Source organism: Squalius cephalus (assembly GCF_949319135.1).
Source record: "Squalius cephalus genome assembly, chromosome: 5".
In the NCBI taxonomy this organism is placed as follows: domain Eukaryota; kingdom Metazoa; phylum Chordata; class Actinopteri; order Cypriniformes; family Leuciscidae; genus Squalius; species Squalius cephalus.
Window position 1 is genome coordinate 3,509,075 of NC_137126.1, and position 21,717 is coordinate 3,530,791.

General features: G+C 40.2%; 1 protein-coding gene across 4 annotated transcripts in view; it reads right to left on the minus strand.

Annotated features, from left to right (window-relative positions):
* Window positions 1–21,717, minus strand: part of LOC307159017 (NLR family CARD domain-containing protein 3-like) — a 53,418-nt gene that overhangs the window by 16,332 nt on the left and 15,369 nt on the right. For 3 of the 4 annotated variants that reach the window (XM_079872103.1, XM_079872104.1, XM_079872105.1), the window contains 3 exons: window positions 19,822–21,549; window positions 11,310–11,381; window positions 10,632–10,805 (listed from right to left, as the gene is read on the minus strand). In XM_079872103.1, coding sequence (XP_079728229.1) covers window positions 10,632–10,805; window positions 11,310–11,381; window positions 19,822–21,549 — 1,974 coding nt within the window. The remainder of the gene's footprint in view (window positions 1–10,631; window positions 10,806–11,309; window positions 11,382–19,821; window positions 21,550–21,717) is intronic. The other variant, XM_079872106.1, reaches the window with a different exon arrangement.

The window sequence follows — 21,717 nt, forward strand, 5'->3', positions numbered from 1 at the left end:
AGTAAAACTACAACACCACCGGATCTAGCTATTTTAATGGAATCTATTAAATCCATAATGGATGTAGATCACACGATCTACATCCATTATGTCTGTCTATTAAACCTGACAAAATCCTATCGTTTAATTTTAAATCTGTGTTGCCGCTGCCGCTGACCCAGAGAGAGTTGTTATGAAACAGCTTAAATAGAAGTACTGGGATAAAAGAAGGGTTCGGGAATCGTAAGAAATTTTTCGGTTCCAGTTCCAATTCCGGTTTCGCCAAACGATTCTAGTTTCGGTTCCCATTCAATAAAATTATTAAAACAACTAATAAAACATAGTAGTAAGGGGGAAATGCATAATCCTTTGTGTATTTCTTTCTTATACTTGTCAAATGAGTTTAACATACTGGTAATGTCAACAAATTCAACATTATTTAGCAATTTTTGTAAAAATAATTTTTCTGAAGGAAAATAAACATTTCTGCATTCTCTAGGAGAATTTGGGACCTCTCCTATAGCTTATAGCATCTCCAGCAGTGGAGAATACCCTCTCAGAAAGGGCAGAATATGCTTGAACATGTAAGATCCAGACAGGTGAAACATAATATTTTTAAAATCGGTTTGAATGATTGATTCATAAAGACTTTACTTGTTTCAGTACTGGATGAATCAGCGCTCTATCAGTTAATAAACAGAACTGCATGCGTCTTGCGGGAGAACATTGTAGCCGGAGCTATTTCTCTGTTTATGTCTATGCTGCGGGTGAGTCACGCAGGCACTGGGCTAACGTTACTCCGCAGCGGTGCTGAACTGACCGGTGTAAAGCAGTCCGAGTCTAAACGCTTATTACGGCCTTACTGTAGTGATTCAGGATAAGACAAAAACATGGTTTGAAAAAAGGGCATTCATGATGTACTCGCTCATATACATTTTGTAAATTCTGAACATAAAAAGGTTACAGACTGCAGCTTTAACAGTCGGAATGTTTTGAAGCATTAGATGTAATCGATACACTCGTTATTTGAAGAGACTTTCAAAAGATGATTTACTCTGTTTTGGTTGCTACCGCAGAAATCAGTGTTTATACTTAAACTATAAACTTTTATCTCAGTACTTCTGTGATCATTTGAATATTTGTAACACAGAAATATCGATACTGTAGGATTGAAAAGACTGTGAAAGTAAAGCTGTTTCATATCGACAACTACTCTCTCAACGACAGCGCAAACAGATTCGAATGTTCCGGTGTGAAGTTTTTGTCATTTAGGAATAAGATCGCGTGGGTGTTTGAATCGAGATCAATATCGTTTAAAGATTAATCATGAGAAAACCATCTCTAGATTGTCTACAATTTGCATATAAGCAGAAAAGAGGTACTGATGATGCAGTGGCCTGTCTCTTACATTGTCTACTTCAACACCTGGACATCTCTGGGAATTATGCCAGACTTCTCTTTAATGACTTTAGTTCCGCTTTTAACTCGATTCAGCGTCATCAGGTGATAAAGAAACTACAGAGTATGCAAGTCCCATCATCTCTAATATATATTGGATCCACAATTTTCTTTCTAATAGACCCCAAGTGGTTAAAGTGGACAGTGCATTATCACCAACCATTGTCCTTAATACCGGCGCCCCTCAGGGATGCGTACTTAGCCCATTCCTTTTTATTCTCTACACAAATGACTGTCAGAGTCCATTTACAACTACTCATTACTTTAAATATGCAGATGATACAGCCATTCTTGCTCTGCTTAATGAGGACAATGAGGACTCTTTTTTGGACTATCAACGTTCTACAGCACATTTTAGTACGTGGTGTGATGATAACTTTCTGCACCTCAATATTTTAAAGACTAAGGAACTGGTCTTTAGCACCTCAAAAACACAGATCCATGCTTCTAGCACTATCATTAACGGAGAGATAGTTGAGAGAGTAGAGCATTTTAAATATCTTGGCATTATTTTGGATCAAAATCTCAGTTTCAACCAGCACACTCTAGGGGTTTACAAACGCTGTCAACAAAGACTGACAGCTATTCATAAACTTAGGCACTTGTCTGTTCAGCCACGTCTTCTTCTGCATCTGTATCGCAGTATTATTGAGTCAGTTCTTACTTATAGTGCCATTTGTTTTTTCCATATGCTTACAGTTACCAACAAGAACAAATTCTTAAAGATAACTCATTTAGCAAGTAAAATTATTGGTATCCCTACTCCCTATTTATCAGATGTTGTCTCGACATTCACGTTGCGAAAGGCACAAAAAATCTTAAATGACTCAAAAAACACCCACTTCATACATATTTTATCCTTCTGCCTTCTGGCCGTAGGTATAGGTTACCGATGTGTAGAAAGGCCAAGTTTAGTAAGAGTTTTGTTCCTGTATCGTTACGAGCTCTAAAAATACATAGGAAATCGGCCACTGATACGTCAGGTATGCTCTCTTTTTTTCTTTTTTTTTTTATATGTTCATGTTCCTAATATGTTATGTGTGTTTGTATTATGTACGCACCTATGGTGGAAACATATTTCCTCTCAATGACAAATAAAGGAAAATCTAATCTAAATCTTAATCTTGCAGCTCCACTGTCTTTATACTCTCTCTCTCTCTCTCTCTGTTGATATCTGATGAAAAACGTATATGAGTAGCGCGAGGGCCAGTGCATTCATTACCTACTATTTTGATATTCATGAGGTGTACGTCGCTATTAAAGGATAAGCTCTCAGCACTTCGCCCGCACATCGCACCACAACCGTTTTCGGAACCGAAACTTCGCACCGAATTTTGCACGGTTCCGGTATTTTTCAAAAACACTAACGGTTCTGGAAAAGGACCGATTTTCAGTTACCAACCCTAGATAAAAGTTTAAAGTTCAAATATAAACACTGATGTCTACGGTAGTGATCAAAATAGAGCAAATCAGCTTTTGATAGAAACAATCGCAAATCGCAATTCTTAAAAATCGCAATACATGTTGTATCGGCAACCAAGTATCGTGATAATATTGAATCGGGAGATAGGTGCATCGTTCCAGCCCTAGTGTGTGTGTGTGTGTGTGTGTGTGTGTGTGTGTGTGTGTCTGTACATTAGAGGATGACACGGGAGTGGATTTTCACTCCTGTCCCGTCCCACTCCCATAGAAAGAAATCTTGTCCCGTCCCACTCCCAGACCAAAGTTTTAAAAATAATCCCATCCCATCCCGCTCCTGGTAAATTGACTCCCACTCCCATCCCGCTCCTGTTTAAACTGACTCCCGCTCCTGTACCGCTCCCATATGTTTTTCTTCAATTAGTGTTTAGTTAATACATAATTTGATTTAATCTGCTCTCCATCCTGTTTTAGACCAGCTGCTGAGCCCGTTTCTAGATTTTCTAGACAGCAAATAAAATAAAAACAGTACAGTTCACACCATGTCTACAATAGTTTAATAAACCCAAACAGCACATAAAGCTGCCTTTTTCTCATTTATTGTTGAGTAAACAATACATTTATAGTTTACATTTATAGTTTTTTTTAATTACATGTTAACGATTTTCATCAATTATGCTCTTGCATAATGAGTACAATTATGGGTATAAATTCAATAAATATTATTCCTGTCAATAGAAATCTGATGTAAATCTATGAGAATCTATCAATATTTCTCCAAATCTGCACATTTTTGAGCTAAAGCCCTGAGGGACGTTGTTTTGTGTATCGCTGTCATGACGACAGCACGGAGTTTTTTTCTGAATGGGAGCGGCTGACGCGCATAATTCATATTAAAGGTATCGACGCATTTTTTCATTTCATAACTCCTGACACAAATTAAGAAATAACTGTCACTATAAGTTTCTCAGAATACAATAGTTGTCAAATACTGAAACTTGAGTATTATATCTTTTTAATGATGTATAGTTTGTCAACATTAAATCTGATAGTAACTTTGAACTAAATAAAAAAAAAAAAAAACGCTTCAGTGCGCCGACGCACTGGTGAGGCTTAACAGGTTAAAAGGAAACTACAAAATGGTGCATTTACTTTTTTCTTTTTTTGTCGTCTTTGCTATTGGTTGATTCCCGCTCCCGTCTGCTCCCGTTAACCATTTATCCTGTACCGTCCAAATCCCGTGATTAATAACAAAGATGACTCCCATCCTGCAGGAATCCCACGGGAATCCCGTGACCCGTGGGATTCCCGAAAAAATGTCAGCCTCTACTGTACATGTGTGAGCTTAATGTATTTGTAAAGATTTTGAGCGAATTGCTTAAAGTTATTGAAACTTTAGAGTGATTAAAGGCAGGGTAGGTAGGATTTTTCTAAAAAAAAAAACATTCCAAATTTGTTTAAACTGTCTTTATATACCAATACATAATTAAAATGTAAGTACTCTGAAAAAGAGAGTATAAAAATCGAGTCTCTGTAGACCTTTTAATCTGCAATAAACACAGCTCATTATTTCCATTCACTCCACCCCCTCCCTTCTGGGCTCCTTCCAAAGCCACGCCCCCAAAACACATGAACGCGACGCCAAACGCTCAGGCTCAGCTGGAAGACGCATTTATTTACCTGAGACGAGTGGAGAGGAGCGCAGTGCATGCAGTGACATCATGTCAGAATCACATGTAATAAAATACCTAACTTTATCACTATAAATATAAACAAATAAGATGGCTTTTAGTAGGCCACTGTCATGGGATTGAAGGAGAGAACCCAAACGCAGACGAGGTGCAGACACTCAAGGTTTATTTGGACACGAAACAGAAAACAAAACCCACGAGGGGGCAAAACAGGAACGAGGAGAGGTCACTTAGACTAAGACAAAGTAATAAACAAAGACTAGACTCTGACTTAACGATGACAGAAAACAAACTCACAATACTGATTAACAGGTCTTTTGACAAAGTACTCACAGGGTATAACAAGCAATGTTTCACACTAAGTTAGACAATGTACCGACACAGGACAGAAAACATGAGGGGATTAAATAGGGAGAAACTAATGAGGGAAACGGGTGACACAGGTGAAGCAATAATGACAAAACGAGGATAACAAGGGGGCGGGACTAGGTGACGAGACAACACAAGCACATGGCCCAAACAAATGGCCATGTGCTTGCACATAAAACATGGGCCTGTCATGATCCTGCCTCAAGACCAGGGAAAATCAGAGACAGGAAGGCAGGATCATGACAGAACCCCTCCCTTAAGGAGCGGCTTCCAGACGCTCCCTAAGGGAACACTAAACACGTGACATGACAGACTGAGACATGGACACAAACCAACAAAACATGACAAAAACCAACAACGGCAGACACGAAAACACGACAACAGGGTTGGGATGAAACAATAAAAATAACAAACACGGAATGGGGGGCGGAGGAACAACAAAGTTCATGGGGGAATGTCCAGGATAGGTGGGTGGGACTGTGGTCTTGGGTCTTCTGGACGAGGGCTGTGGACAAGGAATCCGGGCAGGTTTGGATGGGGACACACGAGGAACAGTCTTGGGGGAAACAGTCCGGGGTGAAGTGGAGACAGGGGCGTCCGGGGAGACAAACAGGGGTCGGGTGACAGAGGGGACCGCTACAGCCGGCAGCGGAGTGAAGACAATGGGTGTGGCAGGTGGTAAGGGAGCGGAGAAAGATGCAGACTGTGAAGCTGGGACAGGGCTGGACACATTAGCTGGGACAGGGCTGGACACATTAGCTGGGACAGGGCTGGACACATTAGCTGGGACAGGGCTGGACACATTAACTGGGACAGGGCTGGACACGGGCATCCTCCCGTCAGCTGGGATAGGGCTGGACTCCTTAGCAGGGACAGGGCTGGACACATTAGCTGGGACAGGATCCCCGTTCTCAGAGACAGACTCGGAACCTTCGCTCTCTGAAGCAGACTCGGACCCAGTGCTCTCGGCGGCTGCCCTGGAAACAGCACTCTCCTCAGCTGTGGGCACAGGACTTGAGGACATGACAGGAATTTCAAGGATCTTGGCCAGACTAGACAGGTAATCAGACAAAGTTTTGGCAGCAACAATAACAGGCATCTCCTTTCGGGCAGAAACTGCTTGCAGAACCTCTTTAGCGGCTAGATCAGCCACAACTCTCGCAGCAGATTCTGGAACAGCGCTTGCAGTAGCGGGCTCTGGAACAGCGCTTGCAGTAGCGGGCTCTGGAACAGGCTGAGACGAAGGACAAGAGGCTCCCTTTCTCCTCTTCTTTCTCTTAGGTCGCGGTGTGGAAGTCATAGCCGGACTTGTGACCGGTTGGAGAAGCTCAGCGGGATCTGTGACTAGAGTAGGAAGGGTAGTCTCAGGCAGCGCTGACTCAGTCGAGGATGACTCCGACGGAGAATCCCACGAAGTCCGCCTCCCTCGTTTGCCACGAAGATCAACGGGAGTGGATGGGACCTCAGGAGACGAAACAGAACCAGCCTGATCACCCTGGGTAACAACGGCCAGGACGCAACCCTCCGGGACCACTGGCAGCGAGGCGGGTGGAGAGAAGATGGAGCCCCGCAACTCCCTTCGCGACAGGCAGTCCACCATATCAGTAAACGGGCGGTCTACCAACCTCTCCCGTTCAGCAAGAGGCAGAGGAGCGTTGAGACCCGCAATGAAGTAGCGGTTGAGAAGGATGTCAGGAAGGAAGAGTCTCTTCTCATGAGCGACCCGAGCGTACTCCTTAATGGTCCTTTCTCCCTGAGGAGGAATCGGCAGCTTGCCGATTCTGACGTCAGAGCTCGTCTTGTGCCACCATTCTATTAGAAGGTCTGCTTGGGACTCGACGGGCGAGGACCTTCTGTCTGCTGGGTTCGAAGTTGGTCGGTACATTCTGTCATGGGATTGAAGGAGAGAACCCAAACGCAGACGAGGTGCAGACACTCAAGGTTTATTTGGACACGAAACAGAAAACAAAACCCACGAGGGGGCAAAACAGGAACGAGAGGTCACTTAGACTAAGACAAAGTAATAAACAAAGACTAGACTCTGACTTGACGATGGCAGAAAACAAACTCACAATACTGATTAACAGGTCTTTTGACAAAGTACTCACAGGGTATAACAAGCAATGTTTCACACTAAGTTAGACAATGTACCGACACAGGACAGAAAACATGAGGGGATTAAATAGGGAGAAACTAATGAGGGAAACGGGTGACACAGGTGAAGCAATAATGACAAAACGAGGATAACAAGGGGGCGGGACTAGGTGACGAGACAACACAAGCACATGGCCCAAACAAATGGCCATGTGCTTGCACATAAAACATGGGCCTGTCATGATCCTGCCTCAAGACCAGGGAAAATCAGAGACAGGAAGGCAGGATCATGACAGCTACTCACTATCAAGCTAGCATATCGATACTGGTAAAGTTTAAAATGTATTTTGTTTGATTTGGTTACGAGCTATATTTATAGGTAACGAGCTATATAAGGCAAAGCTAAAAACAGTTTGCATTGATACACGTTTTTCCATTACCATCAGTTACACTGTGATGAAGGTGAATTTCGTGTAAGATTCATAACATATAGCCTACGGTATTTTGCAGAGTTTCCATGATGAAAACATTGTTGACTCTGATGAGGACTAACGTTACACTACGGAGACAAGTACCGCATCGTCGGTTCGAGGACAGGTCCGGGGTCGAGGGCGAAGCAGAGGAGGTCGTTCAAGAGTGCGGGCAACCAGGGTCCGAGGAAGTAGTTTTTGCCTTGTTTGCCTTCGCTGACTGCATATGCAGGTGCTTTGAATTTTGAATGCTCTTTCTCTGCCATAATTTTACTCTTCGCAGGTTCTGCGTCTCTCTTGCACTCCTCAAATCAAACGGGTGCGCGCGCATATGGGCAGATCTTGTAGCAACAGGGTGGTAACCATGGTTGCGAGAGTGAGTGACAGTCGCCCAAACCAATCAATTGTTTTGTCCCAGATGGAAATAATGAGCTGTGTTTATTGCAGATTAAAAGGTCTACAGTCACTCGATTTTTATACTCTCTTTTTCAGAGCACTTACATTTTAATTATGTATTGGTATATAAAGACAGTTTAAACAAATTTGAAAAAAAGTTTTTTAGAAAAATCCTACCTACCCTACCTTTAAGAAGCACGGATAAATGAACAATAAGGAAGGGACGTGCCTGATGATTTAAAAACACATTAGAACTCAAATCGGCACTCACACAATGGCTTGTGTCGCCTGACAGTGTTCCGCTTCGTGGCATTTTAATGGTCAAATACACACAAAATTACGTGTGTAATTTGCTTTTTGTGCGCGCGCTCATTTTTTGAATGACTTTACACAACAGTTTCAAAATTATGTAATCGAGTCACATGACAATGGTAAGTGCTTACAATCTTGCATATGTGTGTGGCAGAGCAAGACAGGAGAGAGAGAGGGACGAGCAACAGTCATCTGTCAGCGGCCCATGCCGGCTCTCACTACATATCAGGGGGAAACTGGAGGATTTTACAGCGGAGAGTTAAATTCCTACCAAATCATTGAACACAATCTATATTTTCCCTTTAACAGTATAGATGTTTATATACATTCACTATAAATGCATCTATATGATAATCATTTTCTCATACAAATATCATAAAAACCGGTTGAGTAGATCCCAAATCTACGTCCCTTCAGGACAGATAGTGACAGAGAAGATAGATATTCTCGTAGCTCTCCTCAGAAAAACGCTTGTTACACACACACACACACACAGTTTGATTGTGTCTGTAGTTTCTGGCCAACCAAACGCCCGCAGCGAGTCTCGCCCTGACAGCATCACGGGGGAAGCCTGCAACACCCTCAACTCTTGCACCATGGACACACACACTTGCGACCCATGAACGCCTCTCTAAACTACTGCGTGATTTTGCAGTTTGAAGCGTCTGTCATAGAAAAACACCATGTGCTGTCATGAAAAAGAGAAATGTCTTCTCATAGGATAAGAGCCTCCAGCCTCATTAATAATACACTCACTGACGTGTCATCGATGTACTATAGTGTTTCTCCAGGTCATAATCTGTGACATTGACGTGAGGTAGACTTTAAACCTGGAGATAAATCTCTACAGTTTCCAGATTCCCCCTAAAATTAAAATGAATGGACTGTGTTAATCCTAACTGTGCTGAGACTGAGTGTGTTTAAAGTAAAGGGTGTTAAATGTATATCACAATGTCAAAGTGTCAGAGATGGGAAGTAACGAAGTACAAATACTTTGTTACTGTACTCAAGTACATTTTTCAGATATTTTTACTTTACTATTTATTTTTGTGCCGACATTTTACTTTTACTCCTTACATTTTTAACACGAATATCGGTACTTTCCACTACAAGTCGACTCGACAGATTCGGCGGCATTCATTCGCGGCAAATCATTGCGGCTTGATGGCGGTAACGTTAGCACATAGTAGTATGGACGGCGACATTATTGAAAATGAAGAAAACGGAGATCCCAGAGATTCGGCAGACAAGCAGCAAGACATTCCCAATCATCCTTTGAGGTTTACATTTGATCACTTGTGGTCTCTTCTCTCTCCCTGTCCATCCCAGACACACACAAACACGTTTTTTCACTCACTCACTCACTGTCCAACACACAATTAGGTTATGACACGTTACGCATTATAGAAGGTCTGTATACCCTAGTTGCTCCCAAGTTCTTGAAGGGATTCAGGACAAATCCATGCACATCTACAGATTTGAGGGCATACATCACTTGCCATTTTTCTTTTGCTGGATATTGTCTATTTGCATATCAATAAAGATTTTTTTTAATACAATGCACATTGAACTATTATAGCACTTCAATTGTAAAAATTGTGAGCCTGACATATTACATTTATTTTTATTAGCACTCCATGTTCAGAGATTTACGAGCTGTCAGTTAATTTCTTATACGCTGCTGCCATCTAGTGGTTGTTAGATGTAACTCTAAAAGTATGGGAAACTTCTTAATTAATGTCTGTTTAATAAATCATATTTTATCCGTTCCAGAAGTCATATTTGAGCACACACACATACATTCCTTTAAATGTTAAGGGGAAGATTAAAAAAGAGAAACTGGATTCATATCTTGCTACTCAGTCAGAATCTTATTAAGCTGGAGTCCCAGTCTCTGTCACAATAATCATATATGTAATGTTTTAGGCCTATTGGCAGACATCTGTTTAAAATGAAGGGAATGGCATATAAAGAACCTTTTTTCCATATCCACTTAAGTTTCTCAGATTGCACTCTAGTAACATTTGTGTGGTCCAGGTAGCTTTGCATGAAAAATGGTTGTCATTCACAAGGCTACTTTTACTTTTATACATTTAAGTAAATTTACAAGCCTGCACTTTGTTACTTTTACTTGAGTAAAGAAGTTAATTCAGTACTTTTACCAGAGTATTTTTTAACACAAGTATCTGTACTTCTACTTGAGTACGGGAAGTGAGTACTTTTGCCATCTCTGCAAAGTGTGTTTTTCAGTGTGACTATCAGCACTGCAGAATCACCTTAATGAGGAGCAGCTCATGTGTTCAGTCATTTACAGATGTTTTAATAGCTTTGCTTGTAATTATTATTATGAAATAATAGTTATTTCCCTGCATTTTATTCCATTTTGATTATACTTTATGAATTCACAGAGACAGTTTCATGTGAGAGTCACGTATGATCTTACCACAGTTCCTCCAGTTTACAGTGAGGATTCGCCAGTACAGCAGAGAACAGCTTCACTCCTGAGTCTCTTAGTTTATTCTTATACAGCCTCAGTTCTCTCAGGTGTGAGGGGTTTGATCTCAGAGCTGAAGCCAGAGCAGCACAACCTTCATCTGTGACACCACAATCACCCAACCTGTAGAGAACAATGACACACTCTTCACTCTCAGATCAAAACAGAAATCTTTGTTTTTCTTAATTGTGTTTATAATTTGTGCAATATCTATTTTTTCAAACAATGAATTAAATATATCAGTAAGTTATATTTAACTGTTATTCTAAGAGATTATGTCTCTATGTGAGGGAGAAAGATTATATAAAACTGATAAAAAGAAATACATTGAAAACATCAGTTTTTTCACTAAATATAAATGTATTAACATTTAAATTACATTTAAATTAATATAAAAAGTCTACATATAAATGTTTATATACATACATTATAAATGCATATATTTTAAAATAAATTGCTCACACATATATCATAAAAAACGGTTAAGTAGATTACAAATCAGGTCAGATAGCTGGAGTGTTTAAAAGCTGAAGTGTGACTCATATTTTTTGTTAAACCATTAATTTATAATGTTTAAGTAAGAACTGTTATGTTTTAACAGTGATGCTTGTTCTCAGTGTGACTTACCAAGCTGATCTAGTTGCTGTAACCACAGGCATCAGCTTCTGAAGAACTTCATCTCCAGTGTTCTGTGTGACACTAATCGAAAATAAAAAATAAACAAGTTAATTATTCATATATATAATTATAATCATAATAATTCATATCATAAGTAAATAATACATTATACATTCCTAAATACCCTCAAATATGTTTTTTAATTAAACACTGCTTTATAAAGGACATGTGAAAAAGTTGTTTTAGTATCTATAACTGTAGAAGCCTCGTATTCAGCCATTTTCTTGTCAATGTTGCTGTGGCAGGTCTATTAGTCTGCATTTACACTACAACACTATTTTGACATATCAGATTATTTTGTCCTGTCCGTTGCTGTGGTTATCACCATGGTGACATTTAACTTTTTTTAAAGAAAAAGTATTTTTGTACCTGCATCAGCAAATTATTCGTAAAAAATTAAGCACGAGTTTGTTTGCTTGTTACTTGTTTATTTACCTACTTGTTTATTTAATAATTTACTTAGTTTTATTGTCACAGGAAATGATGCGCACAAAATGTGAATCATTGTCCATCATTTTGCAAGCAACTGGTGATAAAGAAAAATGATTTTGAGACATTAATCTAATTTATTTTCTTAAAGGGGTCATGAACTGGATTGTTTTATTATTTTATAATGTTTCCTGGGGTGCCCTTATAATGTTAGTATGATTTTTACATCAAAAATTGTCATAATTTATAAATAAAAGCCATTTTTCCAAGCCTGATTTCAGCTTCAGATTTGAACGCTCTGTTTTAAGGGGCGTGTCTGCTGTGAGACTGCAGTGCAAACGCCCACTGCTGTGATTGGCTGACATGCTTGCATATGAAATAGCTAGTATTATATGAACTCTCTCGAAAACTTTTACTACGTTTTTACTACTACAGCTATCGAGATTAATAAATCGTGAAAAGTATCGTTTAAAGCATTATATTTAAATCTATTCCATCACATGAAAGGTTGCAGCATGATGAGCACTGACTGAGCAGATGACAGACAGTCTGTTGATCGCGTGAATAAAGATCTTATCATTGCAACGCATTTTTTGCACTCTCACAAATGCTTACACCAAATCACAATGCAAACACGATGTGAATACACAGTAAGAGCTTCGTTGTGTAGTTTAACAGTGTCATTATTTCATCACGAGTTTGGTAACTGTGCTGTTTGATTGACAGCTTGGGCGATTGGAAAGGGATCGTTCTTTGATCGCTTTCTGTATTTAATTTAATAACAGTTTAAAAAAGATTATTTTCATAATACTACGAGAAATTGTGAAGTTGATCGTTTAGTCACTGAAGCATAAACAGTATTGAACGATTTTAAGAGAAATATCTGAACTGAACTGATCGCAGATCAGGCATTAGAGTACACATGGTTACTTACATGTTGCTGGCAGATCCGTGTCGGGAAATTGTGATTGACTGATTTAAAAAAGTTTAACCATGCTGGAATCCGAAGGAAGCTTATGCAGACTGTCTTCTTCCACAAACAGGCACTGCACAATATTTAGTAAACAGCATGTTTATTGCTTGGAAGTAGCTCTATCCGGTTTAGCAATTATCATGTCGTCCTATGTTAGCATGTTTAGGCGAATCGGTGGGCGGGGCTAAACAGGCCGTGTTGAAGTAGGCGTTGATCTTCTTTTGTGGAGGAGGTGTTTTATCCTCTTTGACGTCATAGTTCCCCACTTTGAAAAACGAGTCGTTTGCTGAGCCTGATGTCTATAAAAGCTTTTATTGGACTAACAAGGTAGTTTTCAGTTCTGAAACTTACAGGATATTATTATAGTATGATGATCTCTTATATGTCAAAAGCTCAAGGAAATTTTGATTTCTCAGTTCATCACCCCTTTAATACTTCTCTTGTGGCCCCTAGCGAAAAAAAATGCATATTTTCATGAATCAAGAAGTGTTTTGTGTTCAAAAAGTTGTCTTTGAAATGAGAAGTAAGCTAATCTAATCTTTATCCTCACAGCAGTCAGTTATGCGGTGATGCGCTATGAAATTATTGCGGGGCAAATGAACTGTAATATTAATGATAAAAGTAGCCTAATAATAATAATAATAACAGTAATGTAATATGCCCTGCGTGCCCGTCGGCTACGCCACTGTGAAGAGCTAAACGCCACCAGGAACGGCATCAAGGCGATTAACTGTTTTATCAAGTTTACTTTGGCGTCCGCGTGACCTAATTTTCTTCATCAGGAGGATCCGCTTGCAGCCCAATTTTTGTGACCGTGCAGATAGTGCGCACACAATGGTCAAATGAGTTTACTTTGAAAGGCTTGTGCACTCAACTGGAAAATGAAGTTACACGGGCAGGGCCGGAGTGGGTAATCGGGAGAATCGGGAGAATTCCCGGTGGGCCGCTTCACTTTTGGGCCGGTCGAGGATTTTTTTTTTTTTTTTTTGCACATTTCAATGTCACGTTAGTTACATTAGGCTACACACGTTCCGCATTCTGACACCACAGCGCGCAGCCTCTTCATGGGCTGGACCATGTGAGGGAGTTCTACTCTACCCTACCAGGGCTCCTGACTAACTTTTCCACTGGTTGCACTGGTGCTACCAACTTTCTCAGTTGGTCGCACCAGCATATGATTTGGTCGCACCTTTTTTTTTTTTCTACATGCCATGGGATTAATCAATGCATGCTGATGAATTGTGGTCTTAATCTGCATACCCTAGTTTTGCAATTATGTAAAAAGACTGACAGTGACACAAGACCTCATGTTAGCAAAATGCTTTAATCTTTTAACTCTCAAAAAAACTATTAAAAAAACATGTATGTTCTTTAATGTTTGATTATAATTTTACTGTCTTCACATAGGGATGGGAATTGATAAGATTTTATCAATAATAATAATAATGCCACTGACGATTCTGATTATCGATCCGATTCTTAAACGATTCTCTTATCGATTCTTGATAGCACTGTGTGGAAAAATATAGTCATATGCTTTTCAAAAAAACAAGTGGTTTTATTTTTTTTTTAAGCTTAAGCTTGAGTAAGCAAATTGTACTTTTTATGTAATTTATGTAATAAATAGAACCTTATTGTAAAGTGTTACTGATTAGTTATACACCGATTCAGACGTCTCCTGAGTTCACTGTTGGAAAGATCAGTTGTTTTAACAATTCATTAAAATGAATCGGTTCAAATGAGTCATTAGTTCGCGAATTGGACGTGTCATGCGCGTTGTGTGATTATCCTAGCAGTTAGGACATGGACATCCAAGATTTGTGTCAACTCAGAAAACATTTCATCACTGGATAGTTTTTTTTTTTCGTTTAATAAAAGTGTTGTTTTATGTCAGCTGAATGTCCGGAACGCTTTTCAGAGAAGATAAGGCAACTTATTTAGCACAATTCATACCCAGCGGTAATTCAGGAAAAAAAAAAAATCTCCGAATGCTCAACATGAAACTTTGGTCTGCCGACCTTTTACCACCGTGTCGATTTATTTTGATTAATGTGTGCGGGGAGAGAGAGCAAGACAGCGCTTAGTTTGGAGACGGTGAAGTCTTGTTTACACTTTCGCCTGGCTCTGAAGAGAGAGAGTGCGCGCGCGCGACCGGGTCACTCTCTCTGCTCGTTCTTTCAGTTAAACATGCGCCCTGTCACAAGTGCAGCAGTTCATCATCATTAGCCTACTCACCGATCAAATAAGACTTCGGCGGGACAAAAATTCACTTTGGCGGCGCTAAAACAAGTTCAATGCAGGAAAATTCATGCCTGAATTTAACTGAGTAGTACATGACCATGCACTCGCACAAATGCGACCACAAAAAATTTTAACTCGCACATTCTCAAAAAATGGTCGCATATGCGTTGGTTGGGTCCATAGCCCGTCTTCTCCAAAACGTTTTCTCAGGTAGGCTACCGCGGCACCGCCGGCGCCTGCCGATAGCTGGGCCGGCCCTACAGTAACGGTACGCGTCAGGGAGGATGGATGGGAGGAAGAGGCCAGGAGGTATGGAAGCTTTGTTTCCGCCACAGAATAAAACATTTTAAAAGATAATTGCGACTTTTTATCTCACAATTGCGAGTTTACATCAGAATTGCGTGAAATAAAGTCGCAATTGCGCGTTATTAAGTCAGAATTGCGAGATATAGAGTCAGAATTGCGTGATATAAAGTCGCAATTGTGTGTTATAAAGTCAGAATTGCGAGATATAAAGTCAGAACTGCATGAAATAAAGTCGCAATTGCTTATAGTCAGAACTGCAAGATATAGAGTCAGAATTGTGTGATATAAAGTCGCAATTGCTTAAAGTCTGAGTGAATTATTATTTAACCTTTAGGCTAAATTATTTGTTAACCCATGGTATTAATACAAACTACACAATACTACGAGCTGAACTGTTGCTTCATTTATCCAATTTAGAAAAAGTGCTAATTCTGACTTCCACCATGGAAAAAGTGGGCCGGTCGTGGGCCTGAAACTCCCGGGCTGAAAAGTGGCCCTCACACGTCACACATGTTCCCGCCCCACGGCAGAGTCCTGCACGGGTTGACAGGTGACCTGCAAATTTTGCTCAAACGGGTGAAAAATATCCAACTGTGTCGGATACGGGTGCGGGTCGGGTCGGGTTGGACACGGGGGAAACACGGGTCTAAACACGGGTTTAAAGGGGTCATATAATGCCATTTTTGTACAAGCTAATATGTTTCTTTAGGGTCTAAATTAAAAGTTTGTAATATACTTTAATTAAAAATTCTCATTAGTATTGTAAGAAAACACTCATTTTACCTGGTCAAAAACAGCTCTGTTTTCAGCACACCGTTTCAGTGCATGTGTCTTTAAATGATAATGAGCTTTGCGCACCCCGCCCCTCTGTTCTGTGAGGCGTTCTGAAACAACGCACGTGGACCGTTGCCTTGACAACAGTTGAGGTTATATTTTGGAACAATAATGGCAACGGGAGTTTCTGGGGATACGTCTTTGCAACCATACCAATTTGAACCTGATTCGGACTCTGAACAAGATGACGGCCCCGAAGAAGTTCGACCATTACGGCTCGGACAGGACGTTTCTGAATGGTTGGTTAATGTAATGTCATTTTGATCTATTTTTGTATGTACTGGCACGGTAGAATAGTGAGATACAAACGCTATGTGTTTAGCTTTACTTATGTAACGTTATAGGTTAGTTCGTTGACAGATTGATGCTGAAAAACTATTTTTGTAAATGTTAGGCTTCTCAATGATGCGTATTGCGTAACGTTATCTCTGTGTTGTCTGTTTCTAGCAGTAGTTGAAAGATACCTAATAATTTGTTGTACACAGTTTTTATAACACATTAACCATAACGCGTTGTTCATTATTATACAGTATAGGATTATGAGTTGTTTTGAGAACGTCGTTACATAGAAAACATGCCGTAATGTACCCTACGATGCAGTAATGAGTGTAAACATTAGCCACATTCATCATAAAGTGCAAGCGATTTGCAAAGATTAATATACAGGTTAATAAAACGTTATACTTACTTCTTCTGGAATTGCAGCAGGCACACAAATAGTTGGTACAGATTCGTTTTTCAGTAGCAGCCTCTTAGCAAACCCAGCTTTATACTGACACTCGTTTAAAAAGCAGTCTGGTGAGAAATTATTAGCGCAAACATAATGGCATTTAGATTGATCGTTGGGAATATTTCCTTCAAACACAAAACTCAGCCACTGCGTCTTCAGCGGGTTGGATTTCGGAACAGTAAAATGACTGCTGTGTTCCTTATTACATCTAAGAACAGAACACCACAATCGCTTAGACGCCATTCTGCTCCAGCATATCAACAATGGCGGACTACTATGACGACAGCTATCACAGCTCGCTCAGGGCGGGTCTTGTGTTGAAACACGGCTGTCAATCACAATCGCGGGAGGGGCGTTGGATATTATGACGTCACAATATCGAACGGCTTGATTTCAGAGAGGGTCAAACATATAAGGAGATTAAAACAAAACCACTGGATGGATTTTTATCATGATAGGATGGTTGTGTACAGGCACTGCCAACAGACATTTCAGTGCAATCAACTTGTAAAAGTGCATGTACCATTATATGACCCCTTTAAAACAATCACATGCAAACGTAAAAATATATATTTTTAGGAACACATCTACAAAAATATGCCTGTATTTCAAGTTGATAAAATAATTTAAAATCCACATCAGTTTATTTGTGCCCACGCGCCACGCCCTCCCAGGATCTATAACGTTACCTAGGCTACTTTCACTTTTAAAAATTCATCATAACCGCGTGCGCGCGCGATCTGCTTGCAGTCGTCGAGATGGATGCCGAGGAGCTGAAGAAAAGAATAGCAAGTGGAGATTGTAAAGTTGTCGACAATACATCATCAAAAATCAAGTCCAGTGTGTAGGAGAAATTTGGAGTTACCTGAAGAAAATATTGTGAAAGGCTTTGCTGCAAGCATTTTCGTGTTGGATAGCAGCAAATGTGGAACTTCATCGCTGAGGAAGCACGCAGATAACTGTGGTAACAAACCAAGCCGTTCTGTCGAACAGTATTCATCAAATTTAACACTGTTCAGTATGTGTGGTGTGCAGGGCGTGTTTGAACCATAGACTGTAAAAAATATGGACAAAGCGTCTGTGACGTCACCCATAGACTTTCTGAAGAACTTTCTTTCTCAGCTCGCTCTGCTACTCCGGTTATCTCTGTATGTATATTTTAGGCAACAATAAAACGAAATATGTTATAAAACACCACACTGCCTCTTTTCGTTTTCATTTCAAGAAATCTTAAACATTATAGCCACACAAATGTGGTTCAGGCAACGCGTATTGATCATATTCACTGCATATAACGTTAGCCTATTTATAACAAAACGAAATATAAAACACAACCCTGCCTCTTTTCGTTTAAATATAATATAAAAATATTAAACATTTTAATATGGTCAAGGCAATATGTGCATTTGTACTAAACAACAGATGTTGCAGTAAACAACATTACAGATCATCTTCTTCGTTGTATTAAAATTTAAAATGACAAAACTCAACCCAGTCTCTTTTTGTTAAATTTCAGTTTTATCAATATTAGCCATTATAAAAGTATAAGTAAAAGGTACAAGAAGCTATACAAATAAAGCAAACAATTCAGTCAAACATCTAAATACTACAGAGACGCCAGAGTCCGCGGCAAACGCCATAACGACTAGCCGAGGAAAGGCTGTTCCGGCGGGGTACATGAGCACCGAGCGCCCGGTGATCGCCTGCATCTCACAACCTGGATAAAATTTTCATAAATCTTTATAAATAAACCACAGATTTGAGCTTTAAACAACTACATTCTCGCCTGAAAAACTCTTAAAACTACATTTCATGATACAGAAACAGTAGTATTTCAACTGTATATTAAAAAATGGCGCTTCTTATGTTGTCATTCTCCTTGGCGCTGCCTTATCAGCTGTCAATCAAGCTGTCAATCAAAGTTAACCACGCCCTTATTTGTCATACATTTTATATCTAAATATGATCTAAACTAACGAGTTAGAAAAAAATTCACCCCCCTCACAGCTGTCAGGCCCTCGGAACCTATCGAAAAATACAATAAAAGTCCATGGAACCAACCTGTAAAAACATGAATTTATGCTGTGAAAAAGGACATTTTAACATGGGGTCTATCCTGCCCCTAGCGGATTTTCGATGTATTGCAGTTTTTCGCACTTCCGGGTAGGCTTCATTTTTCAGATTAGAATGTTGCCGCTTGGTTTGAACCAAGAATTGTCAGATGTAGGCTAGCCGAAATTGGGTGGCAGATATAGTGTTGTAGCCGCGTCTGTTCGATTGGTAAAATGTTATAAGGCTACTCAGTTTTGTGGTAACGTTAGCCATGTTCTTCATGTACCGGCCTTTTGACAGCTTCGGCTGAAGTTGTCGTGTATTAACTTCTGTATGACCTGGAAATAAACATTTTTGTAAGTGTGTCTATAATGTGATAGTCTAAACTGATTTTATTTCGGTTGCGGGTCGGGTGTCGATTCTATTTTAAGCGGGTCGGGTGCGGATTTTAATTAGTGCTGCTGTCGGAAAATGGGTCGGATGCGGTTGTAAGCACTGCGGGTACGGGCGGGTGCGGATTTACAAAATCGGACCCATGCAGGACTCTGCCCCACGGTCACGGCACAAAAATACTATTAAAACTTAATTTAGGAAAAATACTTGCTATTAAATATCTTTATATTAACTGGCTTTTTTATTAATGCAATACAGTGAATGACCGCCGTCATTCTTCAAAACATCCTTCAAACTGAGACGGCCTTCAGAGGCGCTTGATGACGTGGCAGTCGAGATATGCAGTCTTACTAGGACACAGCCACGGTTTGAGAAACACCCGCAAATGATGTACAATATCCTAGAAATCAGTCTGTGTCCCGTGATTTAAACACTTCTGATCTCTTAGTTTCTCTTTCTTCATAATGTTTTAGACTGTAATGATTGTACTCAGTGTTACTTACTGATCATTTCTGCCTCCAATTAAGCTGCTCAGGTCAAACCTCTGCAGTGTCTTCTCTGAGGACAACAACACAAACACTAAAGCTGACCACTGAGACGAGGACAGTATCACAAAACGTAATCCTCCATAGCTCATATGAGGTTGAGCTTCGTTCACTAGAGAAAGATCACCCAGTTCATTCAGACAGTGAAACAGATTGATGTATTTATCTGGAGAGGGATTCTCACTGATCTTTTCTTTAATATAGTCAACTGTTCTCTCATTGTTGTGAGAGCTGTTTGCTGTCTGTGTCTTTAGTCCTTGTAAGAGACTCTGATTAGACTTCACTGACAGACCCAGAAGGAAACGAAGGAAAAGGTCCAGATGCCCATTTTTACTGTCTAAAGCCTCATCCACAGTTCTCTGATGGAGATCAGATAGTGAAACTTTGTCTCCATTAGTTGGTTTGGTAATCTGGTCAAACACATTGATGTTATTGTTGATGAAGGAGAGATGCACATATAGAGCTGCTAGATGTTCCTGAATGCTCAGATGAACAAAGCAGAAGACTTTCCCCTGACACAAGCCCAACTCCTCTCTGAATATCTGAGTGCACAATCCTGAGTAAACTGATGCTTCTGTCTCATCAATGCCACACTCGCTCAGGTCTTCCTCATAGAAGATCAGGTGGCCTTTCACAAGCTGCTGGAAAGCCAGTTTCCCCAGTTTGACAATCATGTCTTCATCTTTCACTTTCTTCTCATAGTCCTTCTCATGTTTGATGTTGGTCTGAATGAGCAGGAAGTGTGTGTACATCTGAGTGAGAGTCTTGGGAATCTCTCCTCTCTCTGCTTCACTCAACATCTTCTCTAAAACAGTGGCTGAGATCCAGCAGAACACTGGGATGTGGCACATAATAAAGAGGCTCCTTGAGGACTTCAGGTGTGAGATGATCCTGTCGGCCAGACTCTGATCACTGATTCTCTTCCTGAAGTATTCCTCCTTCTGTGTGTCACTGAAGCCTCGTACCTCTGTCACTCGATGGACACACTCAGAGGGGACGAGATCCGCTGCTGCTGGTCTGGAGGTGATCCAGATGAGAGCCGAGGGAAGCAGATTCCCCACAATGAGGTTCGTCAGCAGCTCCTCCACTGAGGCTGATTCAGATTTATTACACAGTTTCACTTCGCTCTTAAAGTTCAGAGTCAGACGACACTCATCCAGACCATCAAAGATGAACAACACTTTATATTCATCACTGGATATTTCCATTTCTTTTGTTTCAGGGAAAAAGACATGAAGAAGATCTGAAAGACTGAGTGTTTTGTCCTTCATCAAGTTGAGCTCTCTGAAAGCAAGTGGAAATATGAGCTGGACGTCCTGATTCTCATTCCCTTCAGCCCAGTCCAGGATGAACTTCTGCACAGAGACTGTTTTTCCAATACCAGCGACTCCCTTTGTCAGCACAGTTCTGATGGGTTTGTCTTGTCCAGGTAAAGGTCTAAAGATGTCACTGCATTTGATCGATGTGTCCTCGGTTTCTGCTCTCCTGGACTGTGTCTCAATCTGTCTCACCTCATGCTCATTACTGATCTCTCCACTTTCACTCTCTGTGATGTAGAGCTCTGTGTATATCTCATTCAGGAGTGTTGGGTTTCCCTGCTTTGATATTCCCTCATACAAACACTCAAACTTCTTTCTCAGATTTGATCTCAATGTGTTGAGGACTTCAGCAGGTTTAGAGTCATTGCTGTAAGATTAAAATACCACATTATTACACAAGTTAGTAAATAGCCATAATTTACAAAACTATTTATGGGACACAGAACATCATTAGGTTTCTGAAATGTGTTAATCATTAATCATGTGTTTGAGTGATTTGTGATGTGAATTGCAGCACCTAAAATTAAACAACGAC